Source organism: Ascaphus truei, chromosome 2 (assembly GCF_040206685.1).
Source record: "Ascaphus truei isolate aAscTru1 chromosome 2, aAscTru1.hap1, whole genome shotgun sequence".
Taxonomy (NCBI): Eukaryota; Metazoa; Chordata; class Amphibia; order Anura; family Ascaphidae; genus Ascaphus; species Ascaphus truei.
In genome coordinates this window covers 485,532,612-485,554,004 of record NC_134484.1, presented here as the reverse complement: position 1 = coordinate 485,554,004, position 21,393 = coordinate 485,532,612, and the positions used below count along the sequence as shown (strand labels likewise).

General features: G+C 45.6%; 1 protein-coding gene across 1 annotated transcript in view; it reads left to right on the top strand.

Moving 5' to 3' along the window:
- The window catches only part of LOC142488059 (uncharacterized), an 88,451-nt gene that overhangs the window by 26,708 nt on the left and 40,350 nt on the right, over positions 1-21,393 (top strand). The window contains exon 4 of the mRNA XM_075588429.1: positions 11,752-11,865. Coding sequence (XP_075444544.1) covers positions 11,752-11,865 — 114 coding nt within the window. The remainder of the gene's footprint in view (positions 1-11,751; positions 11,866-21,393) is intronic.

The following is a 21,393-nucleotide window of genomic DNA, read 5'->3' as shown; positions in this document are numbered from 1 at the left end:
AGAGAGAAAGGAGTGCGGTACCACTGGGTGTTTCCATTTCGTCTGGCAGTTTTGAAGAACGGCGTGGCACATACCCTAAAACATCCAGACGACGGGGACCGGTTCCTGAAAAAAATAGGGATACGCAAAGAAGCAGACGATCCCACTCACCTGCCAGCTGGAGAAGGACCCGCTCCAGAGCCCGTCTGGAGAGAAGTGAGGGTGTTGTCAAACTCTCCGAAAGCCACGGCTGCAAATGGAAACAGCTCGAACCATTAAAGAACCAATTATAGTTTTAAAGGAGCCCTGCCAGTTATGTTTAAAGTTGGAGTACTTACACTGAAGTTATGTGTTCACCAGTTGCAGTTCCAGACATGACCATCATTGAGGATGGTGCCCGGCGAGACGAAGCAGCCTCTACAGGATACAAAATTGCGACCCCCGGCAGACGGAACACCAGGAGCATCACCCTGCCATAAGCAGAAGCCGGAAGATGTGGAACCGAGCAAGGATGACAGCGCAGAAGAACCGGTCGTCGGCGGAGATGCTGGGGGTTAGGGAGGGGGGGTTGGTTGGCCCTAGAGGTGGGGGGGGGGGGTGGGGAATGATCCACCTCCATACTACCGCATTGTTCCGACCACACCCGTGGAGCCCCACCAATAGCTGAATTGCCACGACGGCAGTGGTGGGGCCCCACACGGGGTCACACCAAAGCGGCCCAGATTCAAGGGTCGAGTAGGACCGGCCAGGGTCGAGAACAACACAGGAATCCAAGGTAGAAAAGTTGACTGGTCTAATGGCAGACACGGGCAGGTTCCCTCCCCAGGGCGGCCTCCGGTTCCCCACAGGGTCCTGGACGCGGTCCCTCTGCCTCCCCTTTGGCCCGCTCCTCCCTGTTTCCACCTGGCCCACCCCTGCAGCCCGGGGCCGCTTCCCCTCCTTCCCTCCCTTTCCTCTCCCTTTCCTCACCCTCTACCCTCCCTTTCCTCTCCCTCTACCCTCCCTTTCCTCTCCCCCTCCTCCCTCTCTACCCCCCTTCTTCCTCCCTCTCCCCCTCCTCCCTCTCTACCCCCTTCTTCCTCCCTCCTCCCTCGCTACACCCCTTCTTCCTCCCCCTCCCTCTTCCCCCCTACTTTCCTCCCCAGTCCCCTTCAGAGGGACATCCTCAGGGGCAACAGCAGTGCAATTTACAAAGTTGTGGGGAGGCACACAAGGACACAAAGGAAGACCAAAATGAGGGGGTTCGGAATGAAATGATGTGGACAATTTAGTAGACAAGCCTGTTTGAGTTATGATAAGTATGCAATGTATATAGTTTGAGTTTTAAAAGTTACAGAGGAAGTCGGAGAAGGGAATTCTCCGGCTGTCCCGATGCGCTCAACCAAAAGTGTCAAGACCTTGGTCAGGTCACTTTTACAAGTCGTTGGGGTAGGGGAAGATCGGCTTTTCACGATCAATGGCCCACCCCGAGGGGCCCTTCCCTCAGTTACCCTGAGGCCAGAAGAACCGGCCGGGGTGCAGACCGGCTATGGTTCTTCCACTGATATTTTTTTTTTGTGTGTGTTGTTTTTCCCCTGCCCCTTCCCTTCCACACTCCCCTACCCACCTCTTTTGCATCTTCACCTCAAAATCCCAGCGAGAAATGAACTCGCCAATTTGGGGGAGCCTAGTCCCACCAGAGACAGTAAGTGGATGGCCCCAAATTATGTTGGCATACCCAAAAGATAGTGGATCATGGGTCTAAACATAATCTCTCACAATGTACATGGCTTCAACAGCCCGGGTAAGCGCCGAATAGCATTAGGAATATAGACGTAAAGGTGCGGACATAGTATTCCTACAAGAAACCCATTTTTGTAACAAGTGCACCCCCAAATTTATACATAAACAATTTAGACAAATGTTTTTCTCCTCCGCAGTAGAGAAGAAAAGAGGAGTGGCAATCCTATTTCAAAATAATACCATATTCAAAACAGAATCAATCAAAAAGGACAAAAATGGCCGATACCTGATCTTATAGGCACAATTAATGGTCAAATGTTGACGTTGGTCAATATATACGCCCCCAGCGAATACGACCCGCCCTTTCTCACCTCAATATTCAAGATAATTCACAGGGTCTCCTAGGGCCTGTTGATAGTAGGAGGGGACTTCAACACGGTAATGAATCCTGAATAGATAAATCGGGTCACGCGAGACCGAAACGCAGAGAAGATGTAGCGGCATTGAGGGCAGAAGTAAAACTGAACCAGCTAGTAGATAGATGGAGGGAACTCCATCCCCTGGAAAGGGATTACACGTTCTTTTCTAACCCCCACTCCTAAAGCAGAATCTATTACTTCTTTATCTCTAGCAGACTGGTCCCACAGATCTCCCAAACTGGGATCCATGATATTTCATGGTTTGATCATGCACCAATAGAGCTGAGGTGCACCAATTTAGCCCTGGACAGACGAGGAGCGAACTGGAAGCTTAATGAATCTTTGCTAAAAGTCCCGGAACTGGCCCAACAGATTAACAATGAAATTGCCCACTTCTTTCTAATTAAAGGCTCGGTTGACTCACATACAACCCTATGGGAGGCGCACAAAGCGACCCTAAGGGGAAATCTAATGAATCTAGCAGCGCGTAGGAAGAGAAAGACTCTCTAAAATATCAGCATTGCAAGCAAAACTTAAAGATCTCACGGCAGAGCATAAACTACATACTAGAGCCGAGACCTTGAGTCCTATTAAAGATGTACAAATTAAATTGAAGCTTTCACTGACTGCCCAGGCAGAGAAATCGTTGAGTTGGGCAAAGAGGAGATTTTTTTTACATAAGCAAACAAACCAGATACTATGCTAGCAAACAAATTAAAGGACAAGGCCCCAAATTATAATATCCAAGCCATCCTCCTACAGACGTGGGCATCCACGTCCAGCCCCAAAGGGATAGTTGAGGAGTTCAAAAATTTTTATGAAAACCTTTACAATGGAGAGAAAGTTGCACACAATCTGAACACAAAAAGAGCTCTGCGGGATTTCCTGGCAGTCTCCAACCTGCCAAGGATGGAGGTTGGGGAGCAAGAGTTTTTAGGGACGGAGTTTACCATGGAAGAACTTACCCAGGTGATTAAAGAACTAAAGCCACCGAAAGCTCCGGTCCCGGATGGTTTCTCTAACCTTTACTACAAAAAAATATAAAAACCCTTGCCCCATATACAGTAGCGACATTGTTTATTGCAGCAAAAGCCGCCGGCTGCATGCGTCTGGGAAGCGGGTAGCCGCGGCGCGTGGCAGCGCACTGTGACGTCACAGTAACATGCGCGCCCGGCTTCCCCAGGCTTCCCCGACACCCCTGGAGATCAAATGAAGGTAAGCGGGGGTGCAGGGAAGCAGAGGGGCAGTGTTGTACTGTTTAGAGCTGAAGTTTTAAACTTAAATTGCGCGCGAAGTGGAGGGGGGGTGCGTGGGGGAAACGCGGCGGCGCGCGGTTGTTACTGGCGGCAGCTGGGGCAGATCTCGGCGTGCCGCCGTGATTTAGTGCAATAAACAATGTCGGTGCTGTATGCTTAGCATGTTCAATGAGGTGTTGGAGGGCAGACCGTTCCTGGACCAAATGCTCCAAGCATCCATCTCCCTCATAAATCGGGTAAAGACCCGCTTGACTGTAAGAGTTATCGACCAATCTCCCTTATAAACACAGACATCAAAATATACGCCAAACTAATTGCCAACAGATGGCAGCTTGGAGCCCCTCAGCGACGGGGTTCATGACCGGTGGGGCCAGACTCCCTCCTCTTCTCACCTAACCCCCACCCCTTGCGGTGTCCCCTCCCCTGTAGCGCTAGGAGGCGCATGGCCTCCCCGTCCCGGCCGGCCGGATACTGCTTCCCCTCCCTTCTGCATGCGAGCCCCTCCCCCTTCTCCCCCCCCCTTTTTCTTCCCACCATGCCGCGGGGGGGGGGGGTTAGGGGATTTAAACTGGGAAGGGAGCGGGAAGGCAGTCAGGCACAGGAAAGAATGGAGAATGGCTGACGTGCAGGAGCTGTTAACCAGGCTGCAAATGGAGGCTCTTTCTAGAGAGGAAGGATGGCTGCAGCAGCAGCTGGCAGGTCTGCTCGCAGGAGGTAGCAGTGACGGTGCTACAGCTGGGGTATCGGAGGAGCCCAGAGCAGAAGCAAGTGGTGGAACTGTGCGGCTCAGCCAGAGATCCATGCGGCCGCCGGCAGGCGGGTGGTGGCCCACTCAAGGCGGTCAAGACCTCTGAGGGGAGCGGTGGAGGTCTGGGACACGCCTGTGCGGCGAACGCGGCCACATGCTGGTCCTACAGCGGAGGGCACGGGGGTGGAGTCAACTTGCGCCGGGAGGCTAACGGCAGAGGGTAAGAGGAAGGTTTCGGCCTCTATTCCCCCCTCAGCTTCAGTAGAAGCAACCCCCCCCTTAAAAACACCAAGGGGTGCAGAGGGGACAAGGTCCCGGGGTATGCCACAGTCACATGGTGGTACTTCATGGGGTTAGGAATAAGGGATTGTCTGGACAGCCCTTACAGAGGGGGGAGGGCAGCATCAGGCGGGTGCTGCAGGACAGGGTACAAGCCTGCAAGTGAGAGAGGCTGGGGGTGCTGCTGAGGCAGTGGTTGTGGGTGCTGCTGGGGCACTAGTTGTGGGTGCTGCTGGGGAAGCAGATGTGAATGTTGCTGGGGCAGTGGATGTGGCTGCCATTGTAAAGGCTGTGCTGGAAGCCTTAAGAGGGCAGGGGGGGCACCCTGTGGCAGTGACCCCAGTGGCAGCAGTAGCGGATACACGGCCAGGCATGGCAGCGGCCTGGGAAGGGGGGGGGGGTGTCCTATCAGGCTGAGGCCAGCAATGTGGTGATTTGTGAAGTGGTAAGTTGGCATTAGCCTCCCCAGTGGTGGTTTCTCCTCCGGCACTGGCAGTAGGAGTGGCGGAGGCAGGGATGGTACCTGACATTTGTTTCTCAGACGCTTATGCATGCCTCACAAGCCCATTGGGTTTACACTTGTCAGCAGAGGTAAAAGAAAAGGTATGGGCAGGGGAGTATGTGGAGATATTATCCCTACTTCGCGGGTATAAAGAAGCACTGGCAAGGTCCGGCAAAAAAGGTGAGGCCAAGAAGAAAGACATAGAGAAGCGATTATTCTCACGAACATTTTCTAATTGGTCACAGGCCTTCTCTATCCTGGCCAGTGTTGTTGGGGAAAAGTCACCAAAATTATGCTCTGCATTATTTAAATATCAGGATATGATCGGTTTTGCGTATAGAAACCATAAGGGGATGGGTTGGTGGCTATATGATGAACAATTTCGTCAGAAAATGGCGGTGCGAAAGCAGCTATCCTGGGATAAAAAAGACACGGACCTATGGTTAGAGATTTTTATCACGGTTAAGCCGACTCCCTTTCATGAAGGGACCGGCAGCATGGAATCCTCCAGTTTGCCGGCCACTGGTGGTAGAGGAGTGTGCTGGGCCTTAAACGAGGGGCAATGTAGGTTCGCTGCCTGCAAATTTCGGCATGTCTGCTCAGGCGAGGTTTGAGGTGGCACCAGTTGTTACCAGAACTACTGGTATTGGCAAGGGATAGGAGGTCGCCCAAAATTTTGATTATTCATGTGGAGGGCAATGATGTGGGGGGCTGACATCATTAGACCTAATTAGGTCAATAAAGAGTGATATAGCGCAGATTCAGGTGCATTGGGGAACAGTCATCCAGGTGGTGTGGTCGGATATAGTGTACAGAAAGGTGTGGAAAGGGGCGCGGCGAGCGGATGCGGTGGAGCGCACAAGGAGGAAAATTAATAAGGCGGTTGGCAAATTTGTGTTGCAGGTAGGAGGCTGAGTGATAGGGCACCTTGATTTCGAGTCGAATAATAGTGGATTGTTTCGACTAGACGGGGTACATTTATCCGAGATAGGATTAGACTTGTTTAACGTAACACTCCAAGAAGGGCTCGAAAGGGTCCTGGCGGGTCTGGGGGTCCGGGGCTAGTTTAAGGAATTAAATAGCCCCCTGGGTGGCGGCTGTTGGGGAGGGGTGAGTTCACGGTAACCTTGCCAGCGGGGGGCTCTATGGTACAGATAAACCCTAAAGCCTTCGGGTGGGGAGTGAGTGGGCAGGGCTCATTTGTGCGTGATTCCCTGAGCCCAGTATCGCTTAACAGCCGGGCCAACAGGCGCCCGGCTTGGTGGGTGTGCGGGCCATGGTTGGGGTGCCAACGGGCGCCCGGCTTGGTGGGTGTGCGGGCCATGGTTGGGGTGCCAATTGCCTTTATCCAGGCGCGAGAGCACGCTGGCAGAGGTAGCACTCACTAAGGTTTATTATTTATGTAAATAAAGCCGTGGCCCTTGAACCTCCAGACCTTTGTCGTGTGTTTATTTGTGTTTTGGGGTGGGGGGGGGGGTGATCAGAGGGGGAGCTTCCTCGCAGGCTCCGAGGTCATAATACACCCAGATCAAGTCGGCTTCATTAAAGATCGTCAGGCGGCAGACAATACCCGACGAATTATTGATCTGATAGAAATAGCCAATAATAAACAGATAAAAACTATGGTGTTGAGTCTAGATGCGGAAAAGGCGTTTGACAGGATTGACTGGGCATAACTAAGAGCTACGCTTGGAGCCTTTGGCGACAAGCTGATAGGGGCAATACTGGCCCTCTATACCAACCCAACCGCTAGGGTGCAACACCAAGGCTTCAAATCCAATCTATTTACGATCAGGAGTGGTACGAGGCAGGGCTGAAAAACACGTGTTTTAAACTTTTGAGTGTATGATTCAAATATGTAATAAATCTTTTTTGTTTTTCGTCGTTTTCTGCTTTTAGTTTCTAGCTAAGGGATTCATCTTTTTGGCCATAGAAACACACACAAGTATTAAGTAATGAGTGCAAATAGAGGGGTACTTTTGAACTCAATCTTTTGAATTTACTCTGTTATTTATATGTATTTTACCTCCCTATGAGCAGTTTTTCCTATAAACCCGTGCAATAAAGTTTCTGGTTAGTAATTTTGTATACATACAATAAACCGATATTCCTATTATTCAATACACATAAGACTTTCACATGAGTAGGATTCACTCAGATTGAGCAATCCCTGTGTGCTTGTATAATCAATCAACCTTTTTACCATATTTATACCTGAAAATCTAATAAAACATTCGGAGGGAAAAAGAAAGCTATACCTGCTGTAATCTTGTTCTCTGCTCAGATTTGCAATACATGAGGCTCCCTGAGCTTTTCAATCCAGACGGGTAATTTATTTTTAATGCAACTCAATATGCACTCATACTTGGTTAATCTGGCACAAATAATTTGGGTTGCATATTTTAAAATTAACTTGGAAAAATTATATTTTCTGCCTTTATCTTTCTGTGACTTTTTAACATTTACTTATACCATTTTAACAAAAACAAAACCATCTCTTGTCACTATTTTCATATCTTCAATCAAAATTCCTACAACTTTCTCCTAGCTTTTTTTTTCTTCTGAGCCCGTGTGTTAGTAGACGGACCTACATATGCCTGTGCCACAGTGTCAGTATCTGATTCTGATTTGTCCTCAAATTTTTACTTGTCCCGTGAACGGTCCCTGGCAGGGGTTAATTCCTGCCTAGAGTTTGTCTCCTCCCTATCCTTAATGATCTGTCTGACAGCCATGTCAACAGGGAGTGGTCTATGGAGTCTATTCCTTCGGGTTCCCTGTGAAGCCATAAAGACTTCATTGGAGAATACCTACTGTCCCGGCTAAGCTCATTCTAAAGCTTGCCAGGAGCGTAGCGGGCTAGCCGCGGGTCTGTTCTCCATTTAAAAACGGAGTTTCCCGCGCGGCGGCCGCTTCAATAGATAAGCGCTAATGGCGCTTACTATTGAAAGCGCCCGAGGCGTGGGAAAACCGGCCGGGTTTCGGCCGGAGACAGCCCGCGCACCGCCCGCGCTATTTTGAAATGGCGGGGGCAGCCGCATTAGAGTCAGCCCGGCCGCCACTGTAAGAGCCTGTGACCCGGGAAGGGTTAAGGGGCTCAGGGAGTTTGAGAACGGGGACACTGGGGTAAATTGGGGCAACATATGGAGGTGGTAATTGTCCCGATGCCGTAGGGGCAGGGGACAGATATGCATTTTGAGAGTGGTGAAAAATTTCAGTTGGCAGCACTTCACATCCACAAGGGGCAATTGTGACCCACACTGCAACACATTCCTTAACAGTTTTAACAAATTTGTTATTGTTAGTGTTATACTTTATCTTGTCCAGTTTACCTCCGGACATGTCACTTCTTAGTTCTCATGATTAGCTTATAAAGGAAACTTAACTTAACAGGCAATCACCTTAATAGAATATAACACTTTATATAGATATCCGTGTTATAGGGAACCAACAGTTAGCCCAAAATACAGATAGGACTCAATACCTTCTGTTTCTATAGCCAGGACTCTATACCTGCTATTTTATAGCCAGGACTTTATACCTGCTGTTTTACAGCCGGGACTCTATACCCGCTGTCTTTCTATAGCCAGGACTTGATACCTGCTGTTTTACAGCCAGGACTCTATACCCGCTGTCTTTCTATAGCCAGGACTTGATACCTGCTGTTTTACAGCCAGGACTCTATACCTGCTATTTTATAGCCAGGACTTTATACCTGCTGTTTTACAGCCGGGGCTCTATACCCGCTGTCTTTCTATAGCCAGGACTTGATACCTGCTGTTTTACAGCCAGGACTTGATACCTGCTGTTTTACAGCCAGGACTCTATACCTGCTGTTTTACAGCCAGGACTTGATACCTGCTGTTTTACAGCCAGGACTTGATACCTGCTGTTTTACAGCCAGGACTCTATACCTGCTGTTTTACAGCCAGGACTCTATACCTGCTGTTTTACAGCCAGGACTCTATACCTGCTGTTTTACAGCCAGGACTCGATACCTGCTGTTTTACAGCCAGGACTCTATACCTGCTGTTTTTTTTTTTCTTATTATTTTTGTTAGTTTTATACATAATAACCTCTGGCTTACTTCCCAGATCTTTACTAGTGTTAGTACCCAAAATTACTTTATATAAAAATGAAATGATTGCAATATAAAAGGAAACTTATGAAAAAGATCTGAAAGAAAAACTTATCAGTATAATCTTAACACTTTTATGCTTTACAATAAGTCTGTTGTGTCAGGGAGAGCATATACCAGTCTGATAAACAACAACAATTAGGGACTTTAACCCATGATATCCTACCAGTAGGGATCCCCAGAGGGAAAGCGAGAAACAATAAATTAAAGTATACTCACCAATCCAGTGGAGATCCCACCTTTGCCACCAATTGAAAGAGTTCCACCTCACTCTGGCAAGTACTACATCTATCACTCAACCCGGGGAGACTTTGACAGCACTGGTTTCCCGCAGACTCCGGACCACGAACAGAACGGGCGCTCGGGAAGCTAGGAATCAGACGCTGACAAGATGGCTCTGTTTCCTCACTTCAAAGTTTATTCAGTGCGCAAAGAATATTTATACAGAAACATGAAAGGGCGTATCATTACAGAATATACCAAGTCAGCAATGCGAAAAATAAGCTAGTTTCAGTAAAAATCATATGTATGTGTCTTTTGACACAGCGTCCATCAACATACATTCTGCTTATGGTCTGCCGATAGCTATAATTAAGGCATTTCTAAAGAACAGATACAAAAAACAGTTGCGAGAAACGAAACTTCGAAACACTTTGCAGTTTCGCTATTGTTCAAGCGCCTAACTGAGACAGCTTATATGAAAAGAATAAAGCTTGCAGATTATTTTAACCCCTTTCAGTCCCTGAGAAAAGTAAAGCTGGCATATAATTTGAACCGTATATTACTATGGGGGAGTATATACAATCTAATTTTTCCAATTATATTCTGCACAAAATATTTCCATAAGGTACGATAGACCCTTACCCACCATTAATTGATTATTATCTGTCACATAATCAATAATACCCTTTTTACTTGCCAACATTTAGGGTATGAGCTTCTTAAGATTATCTACTATCTATACATCCAAAGCTCTATATGTACCCTTTATGGCTTAGATGTATATCATGGGCATTTCCAACTATATTGGATGAGGACAGATCGATTGAACAATCAGAATCACACTGTGTATTAATAAGGCTAAATATTTCTAAGTGCCCACGCATGCGCGATATGAACATTTTCATTTATTTATTATTTTTGATGAAATTTTCTAAGTCCCGACGCATGCGCACTGCGCGTGATCACAGATATCAGCAAGCCATATAATTTTGGTGTCCGAACGCATGCGCAACACGCCTGGACTATGGCAGTATTCTTGCCTTAGTCTCTTACACATGCGCGTTCATATGAGTGACTTTGGAACCTCCGTGCATGCGCAGTTGCGCGGGCATCGGGCTAGAGCCTTTAAGTCTTCGCGCATGCGCGGTGCATATACTCCGATTTTGCAACTTTACTCTAAGTGCCCACGCATGCGCAATATGCTTTATTTTGGTTTGTTGGATTTTCAGAGTCCGCGCGCATGCGCATTGGACTCTAATTTCGCCGATCAATGCCATACTACTATAGAAGCCTAAAAAACGCTCGAATCAACTCAAAAATTTAACACTACTGTTGTTAAATGTGTGGGAACGGACACAGATATTTTAATCAGCATTTTTGAAGTTTGATGGGTTTAGTTTGTTAACTGACCAACTGCGCATGTGTAACAGCTGGCAATTGTTCAATCTGTAATCAAGGTACTGTTTGGGTATATAAGGGTTCATTCTGCCTCCCCCCAGCAAATTTGTCCCTGAGGAAGCTCCTTTGCTGGAGGGAAACGCGCGTTGGACGTGCTATGTTGTCAGTCTCCTACTTGGAGCTGCTTTTATGTAGTGTTCTGTAGTCTCCTGGCTCTATCTATGTAGATCTAAATTGGTTACTTTTACTAACACTCTGTGTGTAAACCTTCCTGCTCTCTACATGACATGTTCATTTGGAGTGTGCTGTATAATGATTCACTGAACAAAATGCTGTGAACAATTGCTTCACTATGCTATGAATCATTCACCCTCCATTATCACACTATCAGTAGCACTTCTATACTTAGTGGATGGTTATACATCCTTAACTAACATCCTTAAGTGCTCTGTGGTTTATAAGTCTAAGCAGGACTGCAGTATTTTCGTGATACAATCACTCACTGAGTCTGTTAGTCATATTTATATATATACACATGTACCTGGTCTCATAGGTGTCCCAGAGGGGTTTATACCCTGACTATTAGCGTCTTGTGTCCTGCTATCTCGAATACAATTTGTTGTCTGAGATTATTCCAACGCACATTTACTGACACGGACGCTTGTTCTTGATAATTTAATTTATTTTTATTTTTAATGCACAATATACAACGATTTGGTAACATATGTTTTATGTAAATATATATTAAAAGTTAAATTTTAAAATTAAGTAGGAGTGCAGTATAGTGAATTCTTTTAGGAGACACATCCACTTTGTGTTTTCCTTCCCCCCCTTTTTCTGATTCACTTTTCAGTTCACAGTTTGCACCCACTTTTTTGATTACCATATATTCACCCATTATTTCGTTTCAATTGGTGTGGTTTTGTGATCACTCCCTAACCCTAGTGTTTTCTCTATATAATTTGAACCCCTTCAAATCGCTTCACCCCTCCCCCATAGGAATCAGTATAGAGTATTTCTGTATTCTGATATCACAAGAAGCGCCCCAAGTCCCAGCTTTACATGATGGATTTTCCTTTTCTTATTGCCAGGTTTCCCAGTGGTTGTACCAGAGAGTTTAGAGATTAAGTCAGAGAAGGAAGAACCGAACACTGAGGAACATCTGACCCCAATAAAGAGTGAAACTGTTCCATTTCCTGTCTCTGGTAAGTACCTTTTCACCTTTTGTCTGCACAAAGGGATGTTGCCTGCAGAGCAGCACTGCCTACTGCCAGCACCCCCAGAGCAGCACTGCCACTGCCAACACCTCCAGAGCAGCGCTGTCAACTGCCAGCACCTCCAAAGGAGCACTGCCCACTGCCAGCACCTCCAGAGCAGCATTGCCCACTGCCAGCACCTCCAGAGCAGCACTGCCCACTGCCAGCACCTCCAGACCAGCACTGCCCACTGCCAGCACCTCCAGAGCACCACTGCCCACTGCCAGCACCTCCAGAGCAGCACTGCCCACTGCCAGCACCTCAGAGCAGCATTGCCCACTACCAGCATGGGTCCATTGTAGGGACTGTTGTATAGTATGTGCGAGTGCCCGCGCCTGTGCGAACGCGCGTGCATGTGACGCACACTTTTTGTGTCTACGGTTAGCGACAGGCAAGTGGTCTGTGTGTTTGTGTGTCACTGGGGAAGCTGTGTGTGTGTGTATGTGTCAAAGTTAATAATGTATTAAATAATATTTTTAAAATAAAAAATAAAACATTGTAAGAATAAATTATTTATTGTGCAACATATATATACCAACTTTAGAAAGGTCCCACTGGGGGACCAAAACGTCGGTTTTTGTGTGTCTTTTTCAATACAAAGAACTTATGATCAATTTACCTGTGTGCTGTCCCTTGATGTCGTGCTTCAACCGGTATCGTATGGTGTGTATATATGTATATATATGTATATATATATGTATATGACTAACACGATCCCTAATAATAGCACTCTCAATATGCCTCAAAAAACAAATAGAATAGTAAACATAAACTTGGACCCACAGTCAAAGTAGAAAAAAATGGCAATGATTTTAATAACGAGCAATAGGACACACTAACATTTAAAAACATATACACACTAATGGCAGCAATAAAAAGCACTTGACAAAAAAGATGAATACTGTATAGCAAAATGAAATGTCACTGGAAACTGAACTAGAAAGCAAAACAATGTATCAGTAAATGACCACAAAATAAATGAGGTGATACAAATTAGCTAAATAATACAGACACCCCAAAATACTCCTGACTACTAAACATTCAGCAGAACCAGAGAGAAAAGATGATATATAAAGTAAATAAACTTATATGTACTGAAAATATAAGGCACACATAAGAAAAAAGGTCTTGAACCAAGGGGGAGACACAGGGGAGAACAAAGTAAGCAAAATACTCAAACCCTGTACAGACCAGTAACAAATCAAAAATACATAGGAATATGAGTGCAAAAAAGGCACTGAGGGAGAGGCAGAGATAAAGTACCTCTCCAGGTTATGAATAATACTAATAAAAGCCAGTGCCAACTACTGAGTGAAAAAATAATCCTGTAGGTAGGTTAAACACTTAATGGCAGACAGAGCAATACTCCGCTGACCATGGTGGATAAGTGAGTCAGTCCTTGGGGAATTGTAGTAGAATCAGGTTCCAGCAAATATTTGGATCACTCAAAGTCCACAGGAAATGCACCATGAAGTTCAAGTCGTGCTGAATAAATCAATGAATGCTGCCACTAGAAAACACTCAGCGCTTTTCGCTCGTGGGAGGATATATATATATATCGGGAACCTTTTGACACCTCCAGCCATAAAACACATCCACACCGGGGGAAGGACCAGCACAGATAACATTCCAATAGACACTGTTTACAGTATAGCTTTTGCTTGCTTCATTCAGTGTAACATCGCCGGAAGAAGATATCAGTGTATCTCGAAAGCTCGCACAAATAAAAGCATTTCGTTAGCCACAGAACGGTATCACCTATTTATTTATTGATTTTATATATATATATATATCTCTTACACCAAAGATGAATACCGCATCAACTACCAATAAATAATGCTGTGCCTAAACCTACCTAAATCAGAAAAATATATCTGAAAAAGTTATAGCAGAGAAAACATAAACTGCTAGGTGATGCTAGAGGAAAATGATGAATATGAGAACACACAAAAAAAGGAAACCTCTTAAAGAGCACTCAGACAAATGTTAGCAAAAAATAGAAAAGGTAGCATGCGCGGGACTTTATGGGCAATCCTCGCGGGATTCTGTGACGTAATCGTGTTTCCTTGATGTGTATACTAAGATCACGGTCTGCACTATTGATATACAACAGTTCTACTCAGCTGTCATACTGCTCTTTAACCAATCATTATCACAAATCAAGTGAGAGACTATATGCATCTGTGTTTAAAGGGCGTTTTTGGTGCGAAATTTGAAATGATCTGTAGCCTATTTAAGTGTTCCTGCTCCATGGCCCTAGTACCACTCGTGAAGAAGCCTTAGCGGGCGAAACGCGTTAGTGGGCTTATTTTAACCTTTGCTGCTGTTGACCCTGCCTGTTTATGCCTTATTTTGGACTATTCCAATGTCCTTCACCCATGGACGTTATTTTGTGGATTGTGCTGACCCATGATTGCAGTGCCATTATACCAAGGAGCTGAGTATTATTATTTTTTTATCCCTTTTTCTTTTTCCCATTTGCTCTGATTTATGTATTTGGGTCACTGAAGTAACTCACTTATATGTCTCCTTTGTTATACAATCTTTTTAGTGGCAATAGGCTGACATATTGCTGTTAACCTATATACTGCCATTGACACAGCACATATGATGTTTTCTTTGTATTTTTGTATGTTTTTCTGTGCAGACCTATGATATCTCTTATCTTAGCATTTTGTATGTGACCGGCCGGTCTGGGTTGCTTCATTGTGGGAATTTTGTTCCCGCAGTGAGCTACTACTCTAGGATATCTTAATATACATTTTGGGTTTATTATATTGCATATAAGTAAATTATTTTTTGTTTTTTTTATTCTACATTTTCTTTATTTCTGATCAGGCAGGCTCTCCAGTTAGTTGTTTGTATGTCTGTTATTTTTTGATTTAATAAAACTACCCTTTCTATTTTTTGCTAACATTTGTCTGAGTGCTCTTTAAGAGGTTTCCTTTTTTTGTGTGTACATATATATATATATATATATATATATATATTATATATATGTGTATATATATATATATGTGTGTGTGTGTGTATATAATATATATATATATATATATATATACACTGTATATATATATATATATATATATATATATATATACAGTGTTCGACAAACCTATACATTTGCTCGCCCCGGGCGAGTGGATTTAACCCCCGGGCGAGTAAATATTGGCCCAAGCAGCACACGTTTAGTACTAGGTGGCGAGTAGATTTTTTTGTGTGGCGAGTAGATTTTTTGGTGATTTGTCAACCACTATATATATATATATATATATATATATATATATATATATATAATCAAAAAATAAATAGATGATACCGTTCTGTGGCTAACGAAATGCTTTTATTTCTTCCGGCGATGTTACAATGAATGAAGCAAGCCAAAGGTATACTTAAAAACAGTGTCTCTTGGAATGTTATCTGTGCTGGTCCTTCCCCCGGTGTGGATGTGTTTTATGGCTAGAGGTGCTTTACAAAAGGTGTGTGTGGAGTGGGAGTGGATATAAATGGTGTGGGTAGGTGTGGAAATGTGAGAGATAGTAGCCGTGGAGAATCCCAGTGCTTCTGAGTAAAGGACGGAGGCTGCTCCGGAGGACAAACGGATCATCGCGAGTCAGCGGAGCGGTGAGAAACCACCACCTTACTCCCGACAGGCTACGATGGGGGAAGCCTTAGATGAGTCCCAGCCTGATGCCTACTTCTGCCAGAGGGACCACGCCGAACTTCCGGTCCAGCACCCAGCGGAGGAGGAACTTCCGGTGCGGGACCAGGATATGTACCGGGATGCAGCGACATCGCGAGATAATGTCACATGCGGTTCCACCAGTGGAGCGACCGGAAGCGTATGTCCATTACCCGGATGAGTACCAGTTTGTCCACAGAAGACATGAACAAGTACATGCAGGCTGTGATAGGCCGAGGGAAAAGAAGGTCGGTTGAGTCCGATTCCCCAAAGACCCTGTGACTGTAACTTTATGACAGGCTATAATAATACACCAAATAACTGGGTTGAACTGAACGATGCTTAGATATAATAAAGTATATTTATTCCTTAGATAGGTGAACACAGCAATATAGTACAATTAACAGACAAGAAGGTAACACTTAGGGGTTGGGATGAAGAAGTATCAGATAGCAATTCTCCAGCAATCAGGTAACAATCAAGATGTAATCAGAAGACAAAGTCTGTAGGATTGCCAACAGGTTATATACTTTTGCAATCCTATTCTTACTATTGAGTGCAGACTATTGGTGAACAATTAACTGCATCCAATTGCTAACGTGGGAACACAGTTTAACCCATGCCCCCCAGGTCTCATTTCTGTAGCCCCACACCCAAGTTTAGGGGCGCCGGCCAGTCTACCAAATGGAGTATCTGGCAGGATATTCTTTGTTTGTAAGTGTGAGTTATAACACTCACAAACCACTCCAGCTCCATGCTTCTCCGTCCTCATGTAAACAGTTAGAGTGGCTGAGTCTTTGATCAGGGGCCTGCTTCCTAGACATTTGGTCGCTCTCCTGACCATTTGCATTTCTTAGTAGGCAGGAATCTTCGCAGGCTTTTGTCCCCGCTTTGAAATACACTAGGGTTCTGAATATACACACATATTAAAATAACCGGTTCTGTTAGATCCAGCGGGTCCAAACTTCAGACCGTAATGCCGGAAGTGGTACACTATAGGGTCCAAGTTTCAGCCCGCTGCGACCTTCAGAACCGGAGATATACAAATACCACATAAACCGTTTCATAGTTTATTATAAAAATCTCCGCTAAAAAGAAATCTCAGTTTTTCACTAATTCCCCATTGAAAACAACGGGCTCCGCCGCCATAGGCAAGTGAGGGGAGGCCTAGGAGCTAGGGGCAAAAAGAATTTTATTTCTGGTTGCCCTAGAACCTAAGATTCCCACGCCACTTGTCTTTGAACTTGAACTAATCAGTGATGAAAGCTCTTTTTCAGATATTGTATCCGCTTTGCGGTTTTGCGGTTTGGACGGCTGCCAACTCGTTCCTGGAAAGCGCCGTCGAGGAATCTCCATTTGAAATCAATGAGCCCATTGACTTACAATGGGAAACCGCCGCTCCTCCTCTCGGACGCCACCTGCTGGTCTTCGAGGGAAACAGGTCCATAACAGCTAGATCCGCCATTGAAATGAATGAAGCTCCAATGGCGGCCTATGGGACTCTGCAAAATGGTGCCTGAAAAAGCGGGAAAATTAAACAAAGGGCTATAATCACTATTCAACTATTAACCCTTGCCCTCCCGGATGGATCCCAGTGTTTGTGTGGTGCAGACACTTACATGATGATATTACATTGGAACAGGGGAACACACATTTTCATGTAATAGCAAGGTTAAACCACATTCCTGGACCGCAGTCCAGTTAACCCCTTGCCTCCCTAGTGAGGTCAGGGGGTTGCCATATGGGGTGCAACCCCTTTAATACCGGGCCAATGCCCCTCTCCCTCTACAGACCCCCACTGGTCGCGCCATAGCCCAACTCCGAGACTTTACCCTGGACTGTGCCATTTTCCCGCCACCCTGCCCAGTGCCTTTGCCCATTCTGAGGTTATATAATGCTGTGTGTTTTTTCATATTCATTTGTTTCTATCATTGAGATACATATATGTCTCTCCTAGTCACATTTGATGAGTAGTATTGTATCCTTACTGTGGCAATTTTCTCAGGGTGGTTTATTTATTTACATCTTATTCATTATATATATTCCCCTTATCAAGATTCAAATTATTCTTTGCCTTGGTAGTTGAGTTTATATTTATTATATACATATTACGTGATTATATTATATTATTTGGTGTTACAGTTAATTTAATTAATCTAAGAATGTTATTCTCTCCACATGCCATCCACCTCTAAATGTTATGCTTTTTCATTTAATTTTCATTTACATATTTTCATTTACATATACGAGGGCATTGACTCTATACCTGTTCCTACACGAGGGGATTGAATCTATACCTGTTACTACACGATTGGGTGATAGAATGAAACAGCTTAATCAGCATGAGATGTTTTGGATCCACTCACTTAATACTCTATCCCAGTGGTTCCCAAACTGTGCGCCACGGTGCCCGACTGCCTCCGAGAACTGCAGGCTGCGTAGGACGGCAGCCATCTTGGTAGAAGCTGACAACGAGAACCCGGTCTGCAAGCGCGAAAGAAGAGGAGGCGGCACCACAAGAATGCTGAGGGACACGGAAGCAGCCGGGCCTCTCCTTCCAGTCTTGTGCCTTCCGGGGACATACATATGGACAGACGCCAGGCTTAGCGGCCGTACGGGGGTCTCATTACTGCGGCGGGGCCAGAGGGGCAGACCGACACCAGGGGGGCAGAGATTAGAGACTTGGGAGGCACGGGTTGTATGTGCTCGGCGAGGGGATAAAGGGAGCTCAGTGGAGAGTTAGACAGAGCGGAATAGCCCCCGAGTAAAAATAAAAGCAAATAAGAAAATATAGGAAAAAGAGACAGGGGCCCCTTGGCCGGAGTAGCAGGCCCTCGGAATAGGTTAGGAGGTGGGAGGTCACCTTCCCCAGTAGAGAGGAGATCCCAAGAAGACAGAGCCAGGCATAGTCTCCAGCAGATATTAAGATTGGGACCCCTTAAAAAGCTACATAGAGCCCCTCCCGGGTTTCACGCCAGCCGGCGGATAGGGAGACAGAATACCGAGCCTAAGCGGCCTAATGAGTTGAGAGGGGGGATAGCGGAAACATACCAGGTCATACAGGTTACCACCTATATCAGGCTTTGGGGAAGTAGACGGAGGCGATGTTACAATATGGGAGATTTAGATGGGAAGATGATACCGGAGAATATAGGTCTTGATCGTATCGCAGAGAGTTACATTGTATATATATTAACTGTATGTTTTGTCACTTATTACCTCGTCATGCTACGTACAGCTTCGTACAGATGTGGATGTGCGGGGACCCTTATGTGACGTAATGGGGTGCCAAGCAAATAATAAAGGGGTCATCCCCATTAGGCAGCCCCTTCAACCGAAGTGAGGGGTTAACCAGAAATGTACCTATAATGCATATGTTCCCCTGCTTCACAACCCAAAATGTATGTCCCTTTGGATATCATGTTCCCACAGTCAGGGATTACGTGTATTTTTATTCCCCTGCCTCAGGGCAAAATGTGTTCTCTTTGCTGAATGTATATATGGTTCCATTTATCGTTTTTTGTCCCTTTCCAGTGTTTGCACCAACCACATACACTGGGATCAGGTCGGGAGGGAAAGGGTTAATTGCATTTACATGTTTATGGCCCGTTGTTCCCTTTCCCGCCTTTTCGGTCTCCATTTTGCAGTATCTTCATAGGTCGCCATTGGAGCCCCATGTAATCCTATGGAGATTCCACAGAATTGGGCGTGATACCTGACAAGACCTGCAGGTGGCGCCCGAGAGGAGGAGCGGAGCTTCCCCATTGAAAGTGAATGGAGTAATGTGTTTCAATGGGGATTCCTCGAGTCCGACCTCCGGAGATGAGCTGGCAGGCAGCCAAACCGCAAACCTCGAAAATGGATACAATGTCTTTGAAAGAGCTTTGATCACGTAATTGGCGTGGGAACTTGGTCACAGCCAAGTTCAAACTCATTAAAATTGGATCTCCGGTCCTAGGGCAGTTAGCGGGTTAATTCTTTTTGCCCCTAGCTCAAGGGGACCCCCGTACTCGACTCCAACAGGGTTGCGCAGGTCATGAGGGTCCTACCTGCGTGGCTTTTAAATACTAAGCGTAAAACAGTGTAAACTGAAAACCCATAACTCCGGTTCCATGAGGACCAGAGGGCTGGGATTTGGCCACCATGTAGTCATTGTTCCGGCATGGCAATTCCCGACCCTCTCCCCTCAACCTAACGGAGTAGGCTAGCTGTAAAAATTGTGGGTTGCCCATTGACTCCAATAGTAACGGAGGTCCCATTGAATCCTATGGCAGCGCCAGCCCATGCATTTCCTATGGCGGCGCCGGACCTATTGGTTCCAATGGAGGTAAAAACAGCTAAGTTAAAAACTGGAACCCATAACTCCGGTTCTGTAAGGACCCGAGGGCTGAGATTTGGCCACCATGTAGTCATCGTTCCGGCATAACTGCATGGCAATTCCCGAACCACTCTCTGAGCAACAGAACAGAGTATGGTTAATGGTTTAATTTGGGTTTCTGCCATTGACTTCAATGACAGAGAAATGCAACTTCTGTAAATGTGCATTTAAAGTCATTTATTGTAACTCCGGTTCGGTGGGTCCCAGCCAGCTGAAAATTGGCCACCGTGTAGAATCCTCTCCGACATGAGGATCTGGCAATTTGTAGCCCGCTTGGCCCAGCCGAACAGATTATTTTAATATATATATGATTGGGAAAATATACTGCATTTGGTGCCTAGTAAAAAAGCCCGCAAAAGATACCGGACCAGCAGTATGTTAATGTCCAAGGGGCTGCCCATAGGTCTACACCCGGGCCCCTGATCAAAGGCTTCCCCACCCTGATTGTATATGAGAGGGCGGGGAAGAGCAGGACTTGAGTAGTTCTATAGGTGTTGTAAATCATACTTGCAGACAAAGGTTTTCCTGTCCAGATCCTCTTCTGGCAGACTCAGAGGCGCCACTTCCATAGTGTGGGGTTAAGAAAATGAGGAATTGTGGGCATGTGCCATTTACCTGGGGGCAGGTATCAAAATGCTTCCCACGTTAGCTGGCAAAGGGTTATTGGGTGCAGGTAATTGTTAACCAATACCTGACACCCAATGTTAAGGGATAGGGCTTAAATCCCATATAAACGAGTGTAAGCCCTATGCCCAGTGTCTTCGTTACAACATCTGAATGATACATGATTGCCTGATGAATTGCTAATCCAGATTACTTCATTGTCCCTTCCCACGTAAGTGTTCATATTCTGTGTGTTATTTGTATATTCTGTGTGTTCACCTTTTTCAAGGAATAAACTTTCTTTATTATATTAGGTCGCATTCAATTCAACCCAGAGATTTTGGTGTTATATTATAACCCTGCACAAGCTACCGTGACATCTTACACTCCGCTTCTCTGACCAGAAGAGATGCAGATCTAGGTCAACCACGGAAGGCACCAACAAGCGCCTTAGAGGGACATTGTATGACCCCACAGGAAGGTAACAGAGCCAGGCACCACACTGGCTCTGAATAACATTCACCCCACATATTCAGAAAGAATGTCAGCAGCGCACACCAGGAGCCCACAGTAACACTTAAGGGAACAAGATGTTACCAATATAATATGGTCACTGGGGGAAGGGTGGAGGGCAGAGGCCACAATAGGGTTATAGGGTGAACCCAACTGGGGAGGGACATTCAGTAGCAGCTGCAAAGTTTAGTCAGCTTAAGTTAAAAGTTTTAAAAAACAAAAAAAGAGTTCTGTAAGTTGTATGAGTTACACTAGTTTATTAGTGTGCCACACAATGATATACCCCATCTTGTAGGGGAAT